Source organism: Homarus americanus, unplaced genomic scaffold (assembly GCF_018991925.1).
Source record: "Homarus americanus isolate GMGI-L3 unplaced genomic scaffold, GMGI_Hamer_2.0 scaffold51859, whole genome shotgun sequence".
Taxonomy (NCBI): domain Eukaryota; kingdom Metazoa; phylum Arthropoda; class Malacostraca; order Decapoda; family Nephropidae; genus Homarus; species Homarus americanus.
This window is the reverse complement of record NW_024711292.1, coordinates 134271-149333: the sequence shown is the minus strand read 5'-3', so window position 1 is coordinate 149333 and position 15063 is coordinate 134271. Positions and strand designations below refer to the sequence as shown.

The 15063-nt window shown below is 38.7% G+C and overlaps 1 protein-coding gene across 3 annotated transcripts in view; it reads right to left on the bottom strand.

The window, feature by feature from the left end:
• LOC121867648 (folylpolyglutamate synthase, mitochondrial-like) overlaps window positions 1-15063 on the bottom strand; it is a 38593-nt gene that overhangs the window by 6657 nt on the left and 16873 nt on the right. Inside the window, exons 10-12 of one of the 3 annotated variants that reach the window (XR_006089227.1) lie at window positions 14680-15047; window positions 13968-14197; window positions 9010-9081 (exon numbers count right to left, since the gene is read on the bottom strand). Coding sequence is in view for 1 of the 3 variants with exons in the window: in XM_042367699.1 (XP_042223633.1) it covers window positions 14033-14197; window positions 14680-15047 (533 nt within the window). In the remaining 2 variants the exon portion in view is untranslated. Of the gene's footprint in view, window positions 1-9009; window positions 9082-13752; window positions 14198-14679; window positions 15048-15063 lie in introns of those variants that run through there. The other 2 variants (XR_006089236.1, XM_042367699.1) reach the window with 2 other exon arrangements.

The following is a 15063-nucleotide window of genomic DNA, read 5'->3' as shown; positions in this document are numbered from 1 at the left end:
ATAGTAAAATGTAATTACTATTGACTTCAGAATATCTCTTAATGTCAAGTGCACATGGCTTGAAAATGCCCATGATATTGGTCAGATTTAAAAAAAAAATTATGGAGGGGGCCCCCCCTTTTTTATTCCTGGATCTGCCCTTGGAACATGTGGTGGAAGTATCTGGCTTCCTAGTGGCCATTAAGTATTATGTGGAATTGAACTGAGGTAGCACAACTACAATGCCTATGCAGTCCATGTCTCAGTGTTGTAAGCCAAGGTTCTCCTATAACAGATCTGAAACATTCTTGGCTCTAAGCTAATAAGTGCTTAAGCTTTTTATTAACTAAATATATGTTTATCTAGTTGTAAGTACAGTATGCACCATCATTGTGATTTCATCTAGATTTGAAAAGACTTGAGTATTTTAATTACTGGTAATATGTGATAAGTAACATAGGAACCAACTCTTACTACAGTACTTTCTCAACAGGGTAATTTTTCCCCCCCCAATACTTTTCATCTGCTGTTAGTGGCTCAAGGGTTCAGTGTTAGTTTCACCATTAAGATACAGATATCCCTTAAAATGTTTCACTGATGGGATGGAATTCCTGTCAAATTCTGAACAATGATGTGCAATGAAAACAACCTTCAGTTCAGTGAAACCTCCATTAATTGACTTAAATTGGCGGGGACAGTCCATTATATCAAAGTCTATAAGATGTGAAACCAAGTAAAGGACTACTGTATATGGGAAAGTATAGTCTCTTTTATATGGAGATTTCACTGAACTGGTAAATATTTTTAATTTAGTGAGACCAACTACTGGTACATTAATATTAACTCTGTGAATCTCATCGTCCAGTATTGTCTTGGATAATTGCACTAGCTCTTATGAATCTGCTGTTTGATTTGTTAAGTTTTCTTTACCAATTCTGCCTTATGATGTAGCTTTTTCCCCTAAGGCTGACGTTGATATTTGCAGAGAATAAGTTTAGATGATATACCGGTAGCCACAGAACTAATGTGAGTTTCTAGTGTTGTGTGTCATGTGGTCCAGTACTGTAACCCAAATATGTTCTCAAGATCCTGTGATCCTTTAACTGAGTGGCTAAAGGATATATGCTTCTATAGCAGTGGTCCCCAACCTGCAGTTCACTGATGCCTTAGTGCCCGCGGAACCATATTATGGAGCCTGCAAAGGTTTATTTGAAAATTGTGAATTATTTGGGATTCTTTGTAAGAGTGACATCAACGAAAATATGTAATAACGTGATACAACTGTCAAGTACAGGACGTGTGTATTTACCCCAGACCGGGCCCAGAGAGAGAGCCAGCCTTCTCACTGGGGTAAATACACATGTCCTGTCCAAGACTAAATGTAAAAAGTGTGCAAATTGTAACAGTTAGACATGTAAAACTGCAAATAACTGTACAATATGAGATTTTTTTCTTGGATGTAGATCCAAAGTTTTGGTGCCCTCCACTATATTTACAATGATAAATGTGGCCCAGAGCCTACAAAAGGTTGGGGACCACTGTTCCATGGTGAAATCTCCATATGACTGACATCTAGCTTCATATGTTAAATGGGGGATATCACATCTAAAGGACACCTCGATATAACCGACTTTCATCTAGCGAATTATATTATACAGTAGTTCGTTAGATGGAGGTTTCACATGTAATGTACCCTCGATATAATGAATTTTCCTCTCCACATAGTCCGTTAAATAGAGGTTTTATTGTGAATTTATCTCGGGGTAATTTTTACCCCAATTTAATCTATATTCCATATCATATTTTTTAGGCTTAAATGCACAAGTGATTTAACATTTTCTCGGTCAAAAATCACTTTTCAAGGATATTACTATTTAGATTGTACTCATTTTTATATGTATATCATATTTTTTGAGGCTTATATATAAAGAGCGAATAATATTTTCCCAATCACATAATTCAAGGATATTACTATTTAGATTAACTTCACTTGTCATTGATTGTATTTGGTTTAGCTGTGGCCCGCCTGCTGCTAAAACTTGAGGAAAAATGATCAAGTTCTACGAAAACACTATCACCCTTGGAACCTTCTGAGGATATTTGATGCTTTTAGTTGATGTAATAAAGTGTCAGGACTGTAATGTAGAATGATCTTTGGGTATCATTTGTCCTGAAGAAAAAAGTGGGACTTATTTATTTTATCATACAGTACAGGGTTTTGATAAGATTTGTACTTAATAAACGCATAGTAATGACGAGAAATAATAGTCACTGATCGCCAATTAACTTGGTGTTGTCAAGAGCTTAAGTGTAATGATAACTGTCCACACCTGATACTGTTGATTAGATTAGTTCAGCGTGGAGTATCTTGTGTTGTGATACATACTGTAAGTTGTGTTTACTGTGAAGCTGCAGGTGATTCCTTGACTTTCAGTAATTGGTAGAACTTAGGATATTTTTCCAAGAGTTTATTTAAGCCAAGTTATATTTTTTGATGTTTTCCCAAGAGTTGTGAACTTATTTTGTGAAGCTAATGTGTGATATTACAATATAGTAAAATACTTATTTAATTTATTTGTATTTTTTCTTCCTTTTTATTGCAATTAAAACAAAGTACTGTACTTAATAATAATAGTTTCCCCTTGTGTTCAAGGTTGGCCAACCCTTAGAGCCAACATGGTGTGAAATTGTTTAAGGTATACGAGTAGAAGCTGTCTCCAACACCACAACCACACCCCAAGTTAAGGACCTGTATGATCCAATGTTAAGGAATAATCCAAGAAGAATGGACAACTGATCAACTGCACTGGCTAATCATTACCCTGGAACACAATCTACAATTCGATAAACTGCCAGGTCTCCAACTACTGATGGTTAAACAGAGGCAAATGTTGTAAAGAAACTTGTCCATAGTTTTACCCTGCCCGGGGATCAAACCCAAGTCCACTCACTTGTGAGATGAGCATGCTGGCTGTTACATCACAGGTATATTACATTATAGAGTACCTGTACTATATGATTATGCCCATCAGAAAGGCATATTAATGCAACATTTTCTTTGGTTTGACAATCACCTTACTATACACAGGACACTGTACAGTACAGGGGTAGAGTCCAGGCTGTAACTGCAGGGGGGGAGGGACACAAGCTATGCGGGGCTGCTTCCCCAGTAATAAAACACACTGCATCACAATGTCTCAATCAAGCAAGATCACCAAACTATCATTAAAGTTATGTCAAACAAATAATAGTGAACTGCCTATAAAAATAATAAGAATAATCTAATATATGTATAAAAGCACAGCCACACACACCAAATATTGATGGGAAATCAACAATTCCAGCAAATTTATCTGTCAAGAGACAACAATCAGTCACTGCAGCGGCAGTTGACGCTCAGACTAGTCAACAACAGTTCTCACCGTTCGAAAATTGTCAATTCAGATGAAATTTTAATATATGATTTCAGAATATAGACCCTCACCAACTGCAGATTCCATGTATCCACGGTTTTCACTCTATACCATTTCCCCAAATGCAACATTTAGTTTTATGTATCCGCAGATAAGCGTGGCGTATTTATCCCTCCGCTGTCTATTCCTTTCTAAATGTAAGAAATAAATAAAGTAAAAGAAAAAATACTGCATTGTTTCTTGCAATCACTTCACTAAGGACATGGGAGACAGGAGCACCATCTCCCACCCCCTCCTCTGATCATGTGCTAATTCCCGCACATGAAGAAATGTTTATTCTCGTTAAGTTGTTGACCTTATGATCATATTATTTTATTTTTTTGCACATTCCATATGAACAAACAATTGTGTGTGCATTTAACAGAGTAAAAAATTTTTTTTAAGAAAATAGTATATATCTACCAGAAATATGAGTTGAGAAATAACAATACCTATACAGTAAACCTTTGCAATTCGCAATTTCGACAATTTGTGATAAGCAGATAGTGGTTATGGTGGCTAGCTTGTGAGCCTCTCCCACAGCGCAGCAAGTCACCCCACGCACCCGCAGCATCTCCTCTCCCTCTGTTCGCACTCAACCATTGTCTGCGACGCAGTATCTCTTGTGTTTTACTCTCAAAACTTTTAGTGTTTCTGTGTGAAAATGGCCCGTAAGTCACTGCCTAGTGTCAGTGCTAGTGATGCAAGTGGAGTGAAATGTAAAAGGCAGAAGTCAGTGACGACCCTGACAAAGAAAACTGAATTATTAGACAAGTTAAAGGAGGGGATGAGTGCTGCTGCAGCTGGTCGGTTGTTTGGTCCAAGAAATCAACCAGGCATTGGTTCCCTACCAAGAAATGCTTAAAGACCTCAAAGCCAGGAGGAAACAACTACTAATCACTATGTTTTTCAAGAACGAACCAGTCATTCATTCAGCTGATTTGTCTCCCTCCCACACTCAGTCAGCTGCTGCCGCCGTTCCACCACCCTCCTCCCAGCCACAAGCCACCAACCACCACTGCATCATCTTCCAACAGTGATCCTGATGATCTCCCTATGCTTCAGTAACCAGGGCCGGTATACACAAAACTTTTAAGTGCTAACAAACAGTTGATAAGGGCTGACATTTTCCTGTTATGCACTAATAGTACATACACAAAACTTTTAAGGGCCTCAATAGTACTGTTAAGTTAAAAGACCTCGGGAGCACTTTTAAGTCCCGTAATAGTCGTCTGTTAGTTGATACTATGGCGAACCAACAACAACATCACGGCGGCAACGGATTTGTCGGGAAAGGAGAGATGTATTTAATGAATATAGTGTGTACGTATATATTAAATAAAGTGTGAATATATTGTTTGTATTCCCTCTTTATAACAGGGATCTTCATTCTTGACTTGGGCAATACAGTAATGAGAATCAGCGTGTCTCACACTCTGCCACTAACCTCACCACACCAGGAAATGCAGCATTGACTCTCATGGTGATTTCCAGCCATGCCCTTTTGGATATTTTTTGTGAACCACCCATCATCTTTTTCACAAGAAAAATAATTGTTTTTCGCTAGTTTTCTTGCTGTTTTAGATGATTCTGAAATTTATCTTTGGGGCAAATCACTTTTTTTAGTTAGGTAAGGAGGTTAGGATGTGGCCTGTTAGGTCAGGTAACCTAATCTAACTAAAAAAAAGTTAGGTTAGGTTACCTGACATATGACCGCCTCAGTCGTACCAAAATTTTGTCAAATTACGTATTTTCGAGTCCCAACGTCAGTGATTGCGCTGTGTACTGAAAAAATTTTCGTTTGTAATTCACTTTAAAATGGCTGGCAAGCTTAAAAGTGAGTTTTGTGGTGTTGAGAAGAAAAAGTGTATAATAATAAAGTGAGTATAGGTGTGTGTGTGTGTGTGTTAGTGGTAATAGTAGTGGTAGTGATGGTGGTTAGGTTAGGTTAGGCACCGATACGTCTTGATGTGTCTTCTATTTTCTATATATTATTTAAGCATTTTTAACTTACGACCTGGATTTGGGTCCCTAACCCCGTCGTAAGTCAGGGAGCAGCTGTAGTATTGGCGACTTAAGTTTCTCATACACACTATAGGTATACAGTAGTGCACTGAGGTAGTGTAAGTTGCTATTCATAAGTTTGCCAATTTGGGCCATTCCTTGGAACCTAACCCAAGCGAATAGCAAGGGCTTACTATCGGGCAATTCTACGAGGGGGCCAGGGGGGGGCCATGGCCCCGAGATTTTGGGCTGGCCCCCCCACTTTTTATTCTCAAAATTGTAATTCCAAAAACATTCCCAAAACCAGGAAGTGAGTCAAGTGACTCAGGCAATGGGCGCGCCGCATGCCAGATGCAGGCATGGGTGAGGTGAGGTGAGGCCCGGAGGGCAGGAATTGGGAGGGTGCAGATATGCGGGGTGGGGTCACATCACGGTGTATATAAACAAACTGCCTTGTCGCTGATGAACATTACCACTCTGTATTTCCACTGAGGAGGGTGACAGACTGACAGTAATTGTCGAATTTGTCGCCGAAACTGATAAACACCACTGTAACTTGATTGAGCATTACTCCGAGAAGATTGATGAGCTCTGTGAGAAATGCAGGATTTCACCAACAAAGACACGAAAGCGAACCAGAAAACCTCGACAGAATGATGAATTGATCGTGCTGGAGACGACCGGTCAAAGCTCTGACGTGAGTCATGTGCGCATTGGCATCTTCTATGAAGTCCTAGACTGTTTGATTAGTGAATTAGACAGGCATTTCTCCAATGATTCCTGTGTAATTTTTTGTGGGATTTCAGCTCTTTGTCCAGAAGGACAGACATTCTTGTCTGAAGAAGATTTGAAGGCATTTGCAGTTACATACTCAGTCAATCAAAGTGATTTACAACATGAGATACCTCTGGTGAAGAAATTGCTCGTGAAGGAACACAAACAACCTTCATCGCTCGTGCAATTTATGTCATTTATATGCCCTTATAAGGCTGCATTTGACTGTTTGTATAAATTACTGTTGATAGCTGTAACTCTCCCTGTTTCCAGTGCTTCATGCGAGAGAAGCTTTTCGAAAATGAAATTAGTGAAAACATTCCTAAGAAATTCCATGTCCAGTGACAGACTGAGGAACATCGCACTTCTATCGATTGAAAGTGCACGCGCTGAGGGAATTGATTTAGATTGTTTTGTCGATGAGTTTGGCAGCCGACATGCCGACATAATAATCGTTGGATTAAGTTGCACTGAATATACTGCTACCGTCACAGTACCGTGTGAACTGAAACTGCACCATTGCCATTTGCCATTGGGTATATTGTAACAGTTGCATGCGGCGCCCATGTCTGAAAATGTAAACGTTGTCTCCATAATCTCTATTATGTGTGAAGCGTGAGATCATTCATTTTTTTGCTGATGTATGTACATACATTGTAAAGACACTTGCTATATTTTTCAATGTTTGTTATGTGGTACACCCGCCCTTTATGTGACTATGTGAGCAATAATACAGTTTTAGAGATACAGTATGTTCAAGTGTGTCAATACTCCAATGAATCATGATTAGTGGAATAAGAGCGTTACCATTATACTGCCATATGCCGATTATTTTAGGCTGGCGTCATGAGAGACGTCACTTTACATTTGTCAATCAAAATGGTGTAATAATGCCAAAAACTGCATCTTGCAAGTTGTACACAGGTTTGGTTTTGCCCCTCCCCCCCCCCAACATTTACCTTGGCCCCAAAGTGGCCCCCCCACTTTCTGAAGGCTAGAAATGCCACTGCTTACTATAATATAGCTCACATCTTGGCCTTGTAGGGGGAGAGTTGGAGGGATGTAGCTATAGGTACAATCTAGCTTGACAACATGTTAAGTCTACACACACATTCACTTCACACACATACACACCCATGCTCTTCATTTTTCTTATTTAATAGCAACATGCCATCTCCACGGAGATGTAAAATTTATATTTACTTTATTACTATTTAATTTATATTAAGCTATTTTATATGTACTGTACATGTACTGTATTTGATTCAAATTTAATTAAATTTACAATACAGATATTGTTTGGTGAAGAAACAAGCAATTGGTGAGGCTTTAACAAGTATACTATTTGCAGCCATGGAACCTAACCCCCTACTTCCCAGAAACCTTCAGCCTTGCCAACCACGGATTTGCCAGCCACAGGGTTTTTCAGGAACATCCCCCCCCCCTCCCCCGGCAGTTGGCGAAGAACTACTGTATATATCCTAAATAAATTATCCTCATTTATGCCTAAAATTTGTCTTGGTTTTAATTTTTTTTTCTTTATTACATGTATGAAATGCGAGCTCAAATTATTAAAGTACTGTATCTGTATTGCAAAAATAGGAATAACGACGAGACCTCATTTGACATGAGACAGCGACAAAGGAATCTGATCTTCAACCCTACATTCTCCAATTAAATATGGATTCTTGGCTATGAATGACATCACTAAGCATAGTAATTCCTGAAACTTGGCCTTCCTCATGCCATGAAAGTCATAGAATGATTGAGGGTCTTCCAGGCCGACTTACAGTACAGGGTATTACACTAAATTATGGTACACACTCCTGCTCTCTCTTCTTGCCAGCCAGGAAGGTACCCATATGCATTTTTTTTTTGGTGTTTAACCTAATCTAATTGAACTGCACATGTTATTAAAGCAGTGATAGCCACTGCTGTCATGCACATGGATTCCATTGCTTATTTTGGTTGCTGAAACGGTTAGCAAGTCTGTAAAATGGATCTTTTGCATGTACGACCACTGGGTCGATTGCTAATTTAATGTCTGTTGATGAAACAGTTTCAACGATTTTGATTGATGAAACATGATAGTGTGACTACGGTATACCTTAATCTTTTTAATAACAAGTTTTAGATATACTGTACAGTAATAAAAAATAAATACCCCTGTACAAACTATTGGTCTTTAGTTAATTTTTATGCAAAATTGAATAGTTTATAATTTAGACATTTTGGAACTGAAAATTTGAATTTGAACAAGTGATCAGTAAGAATGGCCCCGAAGAAAAATTCACCAAGTAATATGTCTCTGACCATAACCATATCAAAAAACATTAATTAAAAAAAAACTTTTTACAGAACTAGCATCAATGTTAATTACCTTATGATCTGAAGTCTTGCAATGAAGTATATTTACAAAGTTCACAAAACAGTGTGATCAAAACTGAAGAGACTTACTGAGTCTAGCCTGTTGTATATGACCTGACAGGCTAACCCATGACCTCAACACCATTATCTTGTCAGCACTTGGGGCCAGAAGCAGGTTGACCCCAATCACACTGTGTCATGGTTCAAGAAAGACTGAAGCAATATTATTTGGATGAAACAGAAAACTCTAATGAGTAAACAAATTCATTGTAGTATGTGGGAATGAACCATCTCAACTGTTACTTTAGTGAAATACCTTGGGCTAATCCTTAACTCTTCCTCATCTGAGGAAGTAATCATAGATAATGCACAAAATAAAGGCAATGCCAGGATAAAATTTCTTTATAGAGTAGAAATGCCAAATGCTTCTCACCTGATGCCCGTAGAAACCTTTCCTTGGCGCTCATGCAATGTAACTTAGATTATTCCTGCTCATCATGGTACTCTGCAATAAACCAGATTCTAAAAACCAAGCTACATATTATTAAAAACAAGATGTTCAGATTCATTCTTAACATGAAAGCAAACAATCACATTGGTCACAAACTCCTACAATCACTGAACATGCCAAGTGTGATGGATAAGAGTGAAGCAACTGGGGCTGAATCACACTTTTAGGATTTTCAACAAACTGTACCCAGAGTATCAAACAACAAACTTTGTAAGGAATTGAACAGTTTTATGGTACCTGGTGTCCACAGTCAGGCAAAAACACATTCTTTTCTACAGCTATAATTGACTGGAAAAAGTTACCTGACCAAATTAAACTCAGAAATGTTATCAAAACATTCAAAGATACAGTATTAAAGGTCACATTGCAAATTATCTGCATTGCAATGTTTCATCTCACCTAGGGGTGCTGAAGTGAAAGCTGCATTTGACATTATGTTGAAATAAAATTATCACAGATTAGCTTGTGGTTCTGAAGTGAAAGTAACACAGGTATCTAGTTGTGTTACAGTGAAATGATCGAGTATCTAGTGAAGCTGAAGTGAAAGTGGCTAATGAATAGGTCCAAGAGGAGGAGCAGCACCACACCTCTTGCTTCCCACATCAGTTCCTCTCGTGAGTGGTCAACTGAACTGTCTAATCATGTCTGGAGAATAAATAACAATTCTCATAAAACAGTTTTATTGAAAATAAAATGGCAACTACTGTACATTACAACAAAGTACTAAGAGGCATTTATATTATATTATGCAAATTCATCCAAGTTAAAAATGTAATAAATTTTTTCACTAGTGATTTTCAGTAATAACCCAAATGTTGTGTTTTCTGTTAAGACATAAGGGAAGGTCAAGTTTCTACCCTGCCATTTGTACTTCCCTACAGCCATCCTAAACCTGGAAGTGTTAGTAGTACTCTGTGAAAGTTAAAAATGGATATGATTCTCACATATTTTCATTGGCTTACTTAAACTAGGTGTCTGTAAAACTGGTAAGACTCCCACAACCGATTTCCCCAAATGATAAAAGTTGAAAAACATCATCCAACACGACCCATACTACGTAAAGTTTGTCTATCTTCATCATCATCACTCCATGATACTTGGCAAAGTCTCAGAAGAGTTGATGTCCCTTACTGATGATTCCAGTGTCTGACAAGATGGACGGACAGGTCAACCCTTATGTCCCTGACGAGGGCACAGAAAGGTAACTTGAGGATGTGTGGCCTTACAGTTAGCCTATTGGAACTGCCAAGGCCTTGAAAACTAGAACCTTGCTTATTTTCTTGTACAGGTATCGTCTTTTACTTGATGTTTACAGAAGAGTAATATCCTGAAGTTTAAACATGGTTTTCTTCAATTCATAAAACGGTATTTGTCATTCAAACATCTGGATACTTGTGAGCACATGTAACAAAGGTAATTAAGCAGGTCATCAAGGTGTGTTTACCCAGCTGTCTTCTGCTGCATCACCAAGATTTCGTATCACAGCAGGACCTTGTTGGGCCATCTAGTCTTTCGAGACACAAGACTCGGATAATTTGTCGCTTTTTTTTATTTATTTTTTTTATTTTATTTTTTTTTTTGGGGGGGGGAATAGCCCACCCTAGCACAGGTCATCAACCCATAAGTTAAACATTCCTACCACTAGTATGTTTCAAAAGATGGCAGCGATGCACATCTACATTAGTCTACCTAAATTTGTCTTCACTCTTACAAGCAACAACAAGAATTTATCCTGAAATCTTGCTACAGTAAAGTAAAAAAAAAAAAAGTCAACACATGAAAATTTGTGGTCATGAAGTCTCAGAGGTTATATCCCAGCTTAACTTACAACACTGATGGCTGGTACTATACTGTATTAATTAAAAGAATTCGTACAACTCTTCCCCTCAGAGAGAGACATGGAAGTTGCAGGTTAACATTGAAAGTTGAGGACTAAAATCAGTGTGTTGGTGCTACAGCTGCTTGAATATTGTGGCTCTGGCTTGTTCATCATTAACCATCTTGGATTTAAACTACAGTTGGACAATGTTAAACCCACAGGGAGGAAGGAGTATTCAGTCCTCGTCTCAGCTTGGCTAAAAAAAATAGGTCATCCTGAACCGATTCATGACATTAGCCTCCTGCGAGTCCAATAAATCACTTGGTTGTCAAGCCAGGTACAGGAGGAGGCATTCCCAAGTATCTCTGTGTTAGGGGTCAAGTATTTAGGGAACGGGGATGATGCAGTAGTAATTCTTTCTGGTACAGTCGTGACATTTGTGCATTATGTTTGTTATTCGTTTACTGTCTTAACACAGCAACAATAATAAAATGTGTAAAAAAAAAAAAAAAAATTAAATAAAAAAAAATGCCAATAGCATGTCAGGAAACTCAGCCAAAGGTGACTGTATGAGGGGTATTAATGTGGCAATATACAGCTCCTCCCCGACTTACGACCTGCCTCAGTCCGTAACGACCATCCGCACATACGACCGCCGCAGTCGGTACCAAATTTTTTTATCAAATGACATGCGCATTTTCTATACATGTACCGAAACGTTTCCGTCCCATACGAGAGCATCGCGTGGCTTGGGTCACCGCGTGGGTACAGCACCCATGCCATAGAGCGCTTAGTTGGTGTTTGGATGTCGTTGTATCCGCAACTGATCGCGCTGTGTACCGACATTATTTTTGTATTTAATTGACTTTAGAAAGACTGGAAAGCGTACAAGTGAGAGTGCTGGTGGTGCTCAGAAGAAAAGGAGACAGTCAATTACTTTTGAGACGAAAATGAAGATAATAATGCAGTATGAAAATGGAAAAACTGTAGCAACAATTTCACACGACCTAGGCTTCTCGCACTCGACCATATCTACTATTTTGAAGGACAAGGAACGTATTTGTGAGGTAGTGAAAGGATCAGCACCTATAAAGGGAACAATAATAATGAAGAAAAGACAAGGTCCTATTCATGAGATGGAAAAATTACTTGTGGTATGGATGGAAGACCAGATACAAAAGCGTGTACCCTTAAGCCTTCTAACCCTACAGGCTAAGGCAAGAAGCCTTTTCGAAAGCCTGAAGGAGCAGGCAGGAGATGAGTGCGAGCAAACCTTCACAGCAAGTCATGGGTGGTTTAACAGATTTAAGAACCGCTACAGTTTACATATGTTAAGGTGAGCGGAGAGGCAGCTAGTGTTGATGTTGTTGTTGCTGCTGAAGCTTTTAAGGAGGAGCTAGATAGTGTCATCATGGAAGGAAATTATTTGCCTGAGCAAATATTCAATGTGGATGAAACTGGATTATAATGGAAGCGCATGCCTGAACGGAAATACATCCATAAAGAGGCAAAAACAATGTCAGGATTCAAGGCATTCAAGGACCAAATTACGCTTCTATTGGGGGGGAATGTAGCTGGTTTCAAGAAAAAGCCCTTCATGATCTATCATTCAGAGAACCCCAGGGCTTTTAAACATGTCAGCAAGCACACACTGCCAGTGTTTTATCGCAGTAACAAGAAAACCTGGATGACCCTAGTACAGTGGTCCCTCGGTTAACGAGCAAAATTCGTTCTAGAAGGTTGCTCGTTAACCGAAAAATTCGTAAACCGAAACCATTGTTTCAATGGGTTTTTGGGTAATTGGTTCCAACTCACCGAAAATTACAAACTAAAAATAAATGCAGTAAAGTACACTTACTTTGAGGTATGCATGTAGAAGGCTCCTGGATGATGATGATGATGGGAATTAGAATGGGGGTGGAGGAGAAGGGAGAAGAGAAGGCATTGGGGTGGAAGAGAAGTCACCCCATGCCGCCATTTCACCCATGAAATTTTAGTTCACTTGGTGTAATTCAAGATTATTTTCTTTAAATCAGCACTGCAATGCATTATATATTGTCAATATGTAAAATAAACTTCAGATTGACCAATAATTTGCTTGCAAACACAGAAAAAAAGCATTTAGTTGAAGAGAGGTAGTAGGCAGCTATCAAACAGGGAGGTACTACCGCCTGGGAAGATATTGGAAGCATAATGTGTTGTCTAATGGTAGACCCTGCTGCCATATGGCATCACGAATATTGTGACCAAGTCCCAGGTTGCTAATCTGTCTTTCTGCCTCATTTACACACAATTGCAGTCTCAATTGTTTCTCTTACTATTGACAAGACAACATATAGCGTTTCTCACTATTGATTATTATTATTTTTTCTTTATTATCATTATTACAATATTACAGTGTTATTATTGCTATTATTATTATTATTGTTATTATTATTTTATTTGACATTTTATTATAAATTTTATTTACTATGAATTACTATTATTATTATTATTAGATTTTCGCCCCCCAGGCCCCGATGTGGGTCAGTGACCTGTGCCCAGGTGGGCTGATCCCCTTAAAAAAAAAAAAAAAAAAAAAAAAAAAAAAGAGCAAGATGTTACCTCCACTGAAAAGACAGAGAGACTGGCACCTGTCTGGTGTGTTGCTAGGCTGAATGGCGCGCATGAAACTAGTTTCCTTACCTTCAATTATGTTCAATAATTGTTAAAATGACTAAAAAATTTAATATTAAACTTTTAAAATTATTGAATAGTATAAACATCTTGATATTTACTAAAATAGTAGGGAATTTAAGCCCTAAAACCAATTACTGTATTGGAGGACTAATACTACAGCTGGTGCACCGCCAAATGCAAGCGAAAACATGTTGAGGTGGCTCGTAAAAAAACTCGTTAATCGAGGGATTGCTCGTTAACCGAAATCTCGTTAACCGAGGGATCACTGTATATATGTATATAAGTGCTTGTGCATACACCATGTGCATGAAGAACGTTTCTTTAAAAATACAATTCACACGTCTTTTTCTCATCTACATTGCAAATATTGTGCGATAGTTACGGGACAACACTGTTTGAAGGTCCAGCTGAGCAAATGCAGGATTATTTTGTCAGGTGTTAAGGTTGTCAAGGGGTGCCGGGTGAGGAACACTGGGCGTAGTTGTTGAGGACAAGGTCTGTGAGCGACGGCGGCTTGCTGCAAGAAGTGCGGGTGTGTGTGGCACACGACAACCCAGGATCTATCAGCCCCAACACCCCTCCTACTAGATGGAGTGAACCTGTCACTAACACCTGTAAAGATATTGAAAAGAGGAAAATATTAATCACAAGAATGAAATACACACAATATCTAATCTAAATTAACACTACTGCATACCTTTAAAATATTATATTTCAAATACAGAATCTATATGATATGTAAAGATAGGAATATCCATACTAGTTAGCACACACTTTTATACACCAATGCATGACCTTGCAAAATATTCTATAAGAAGAACCTTTGAGTGTCTAACAAATTTCACTACACAATACGTTAAGCTTAAGTTATCCTGAAATCCTACAAGAATATCCCTTATTTGAAGACAATATCCTCCCATCATGACGATTTTTAATTCCTTGATTACAGATAGCTCCTCCACTCCATTTTCAATCACAAATTTGATTTCCCCATAAATAAAATAACCCAATGTCACAAGCTCACATCAGTGACCTTCAAGACAGCACAAATTAAACACAACACCATTTTACTTCATGTGTGGAAATTCACGAACCTGTATCTGTGTAGCTTCTTGTAGCTGTGGGGGAGGGGGAATAGCAGGTGGCACTGATATCTCTCCTCTGAGACTCTGATTACGCCCACACGACAACCACAGCAGAGCGTCGCGGATACACGGAAATATTATGCTCGGAACGTCCGTTGCCGGTAAGCTAGTCGTTAGATTCAGATTATCTTCATGAGCACTGGGAGGATCACTCTGACCCCCCTGAGGATTGTATGCCCTAGTGGTGTTCTCCTGAGGGACACATTCCTGGTAAGCCTCCCAGTTCTTAAGCTTCCTCACCAGTTTGATCCAGGTGTTCCTCTGACGTACACACCTCAAGTGCATCTCGTCGGGGGAGATTGTGTAGTTTGTTTGATCTGAAGATAAAAAATA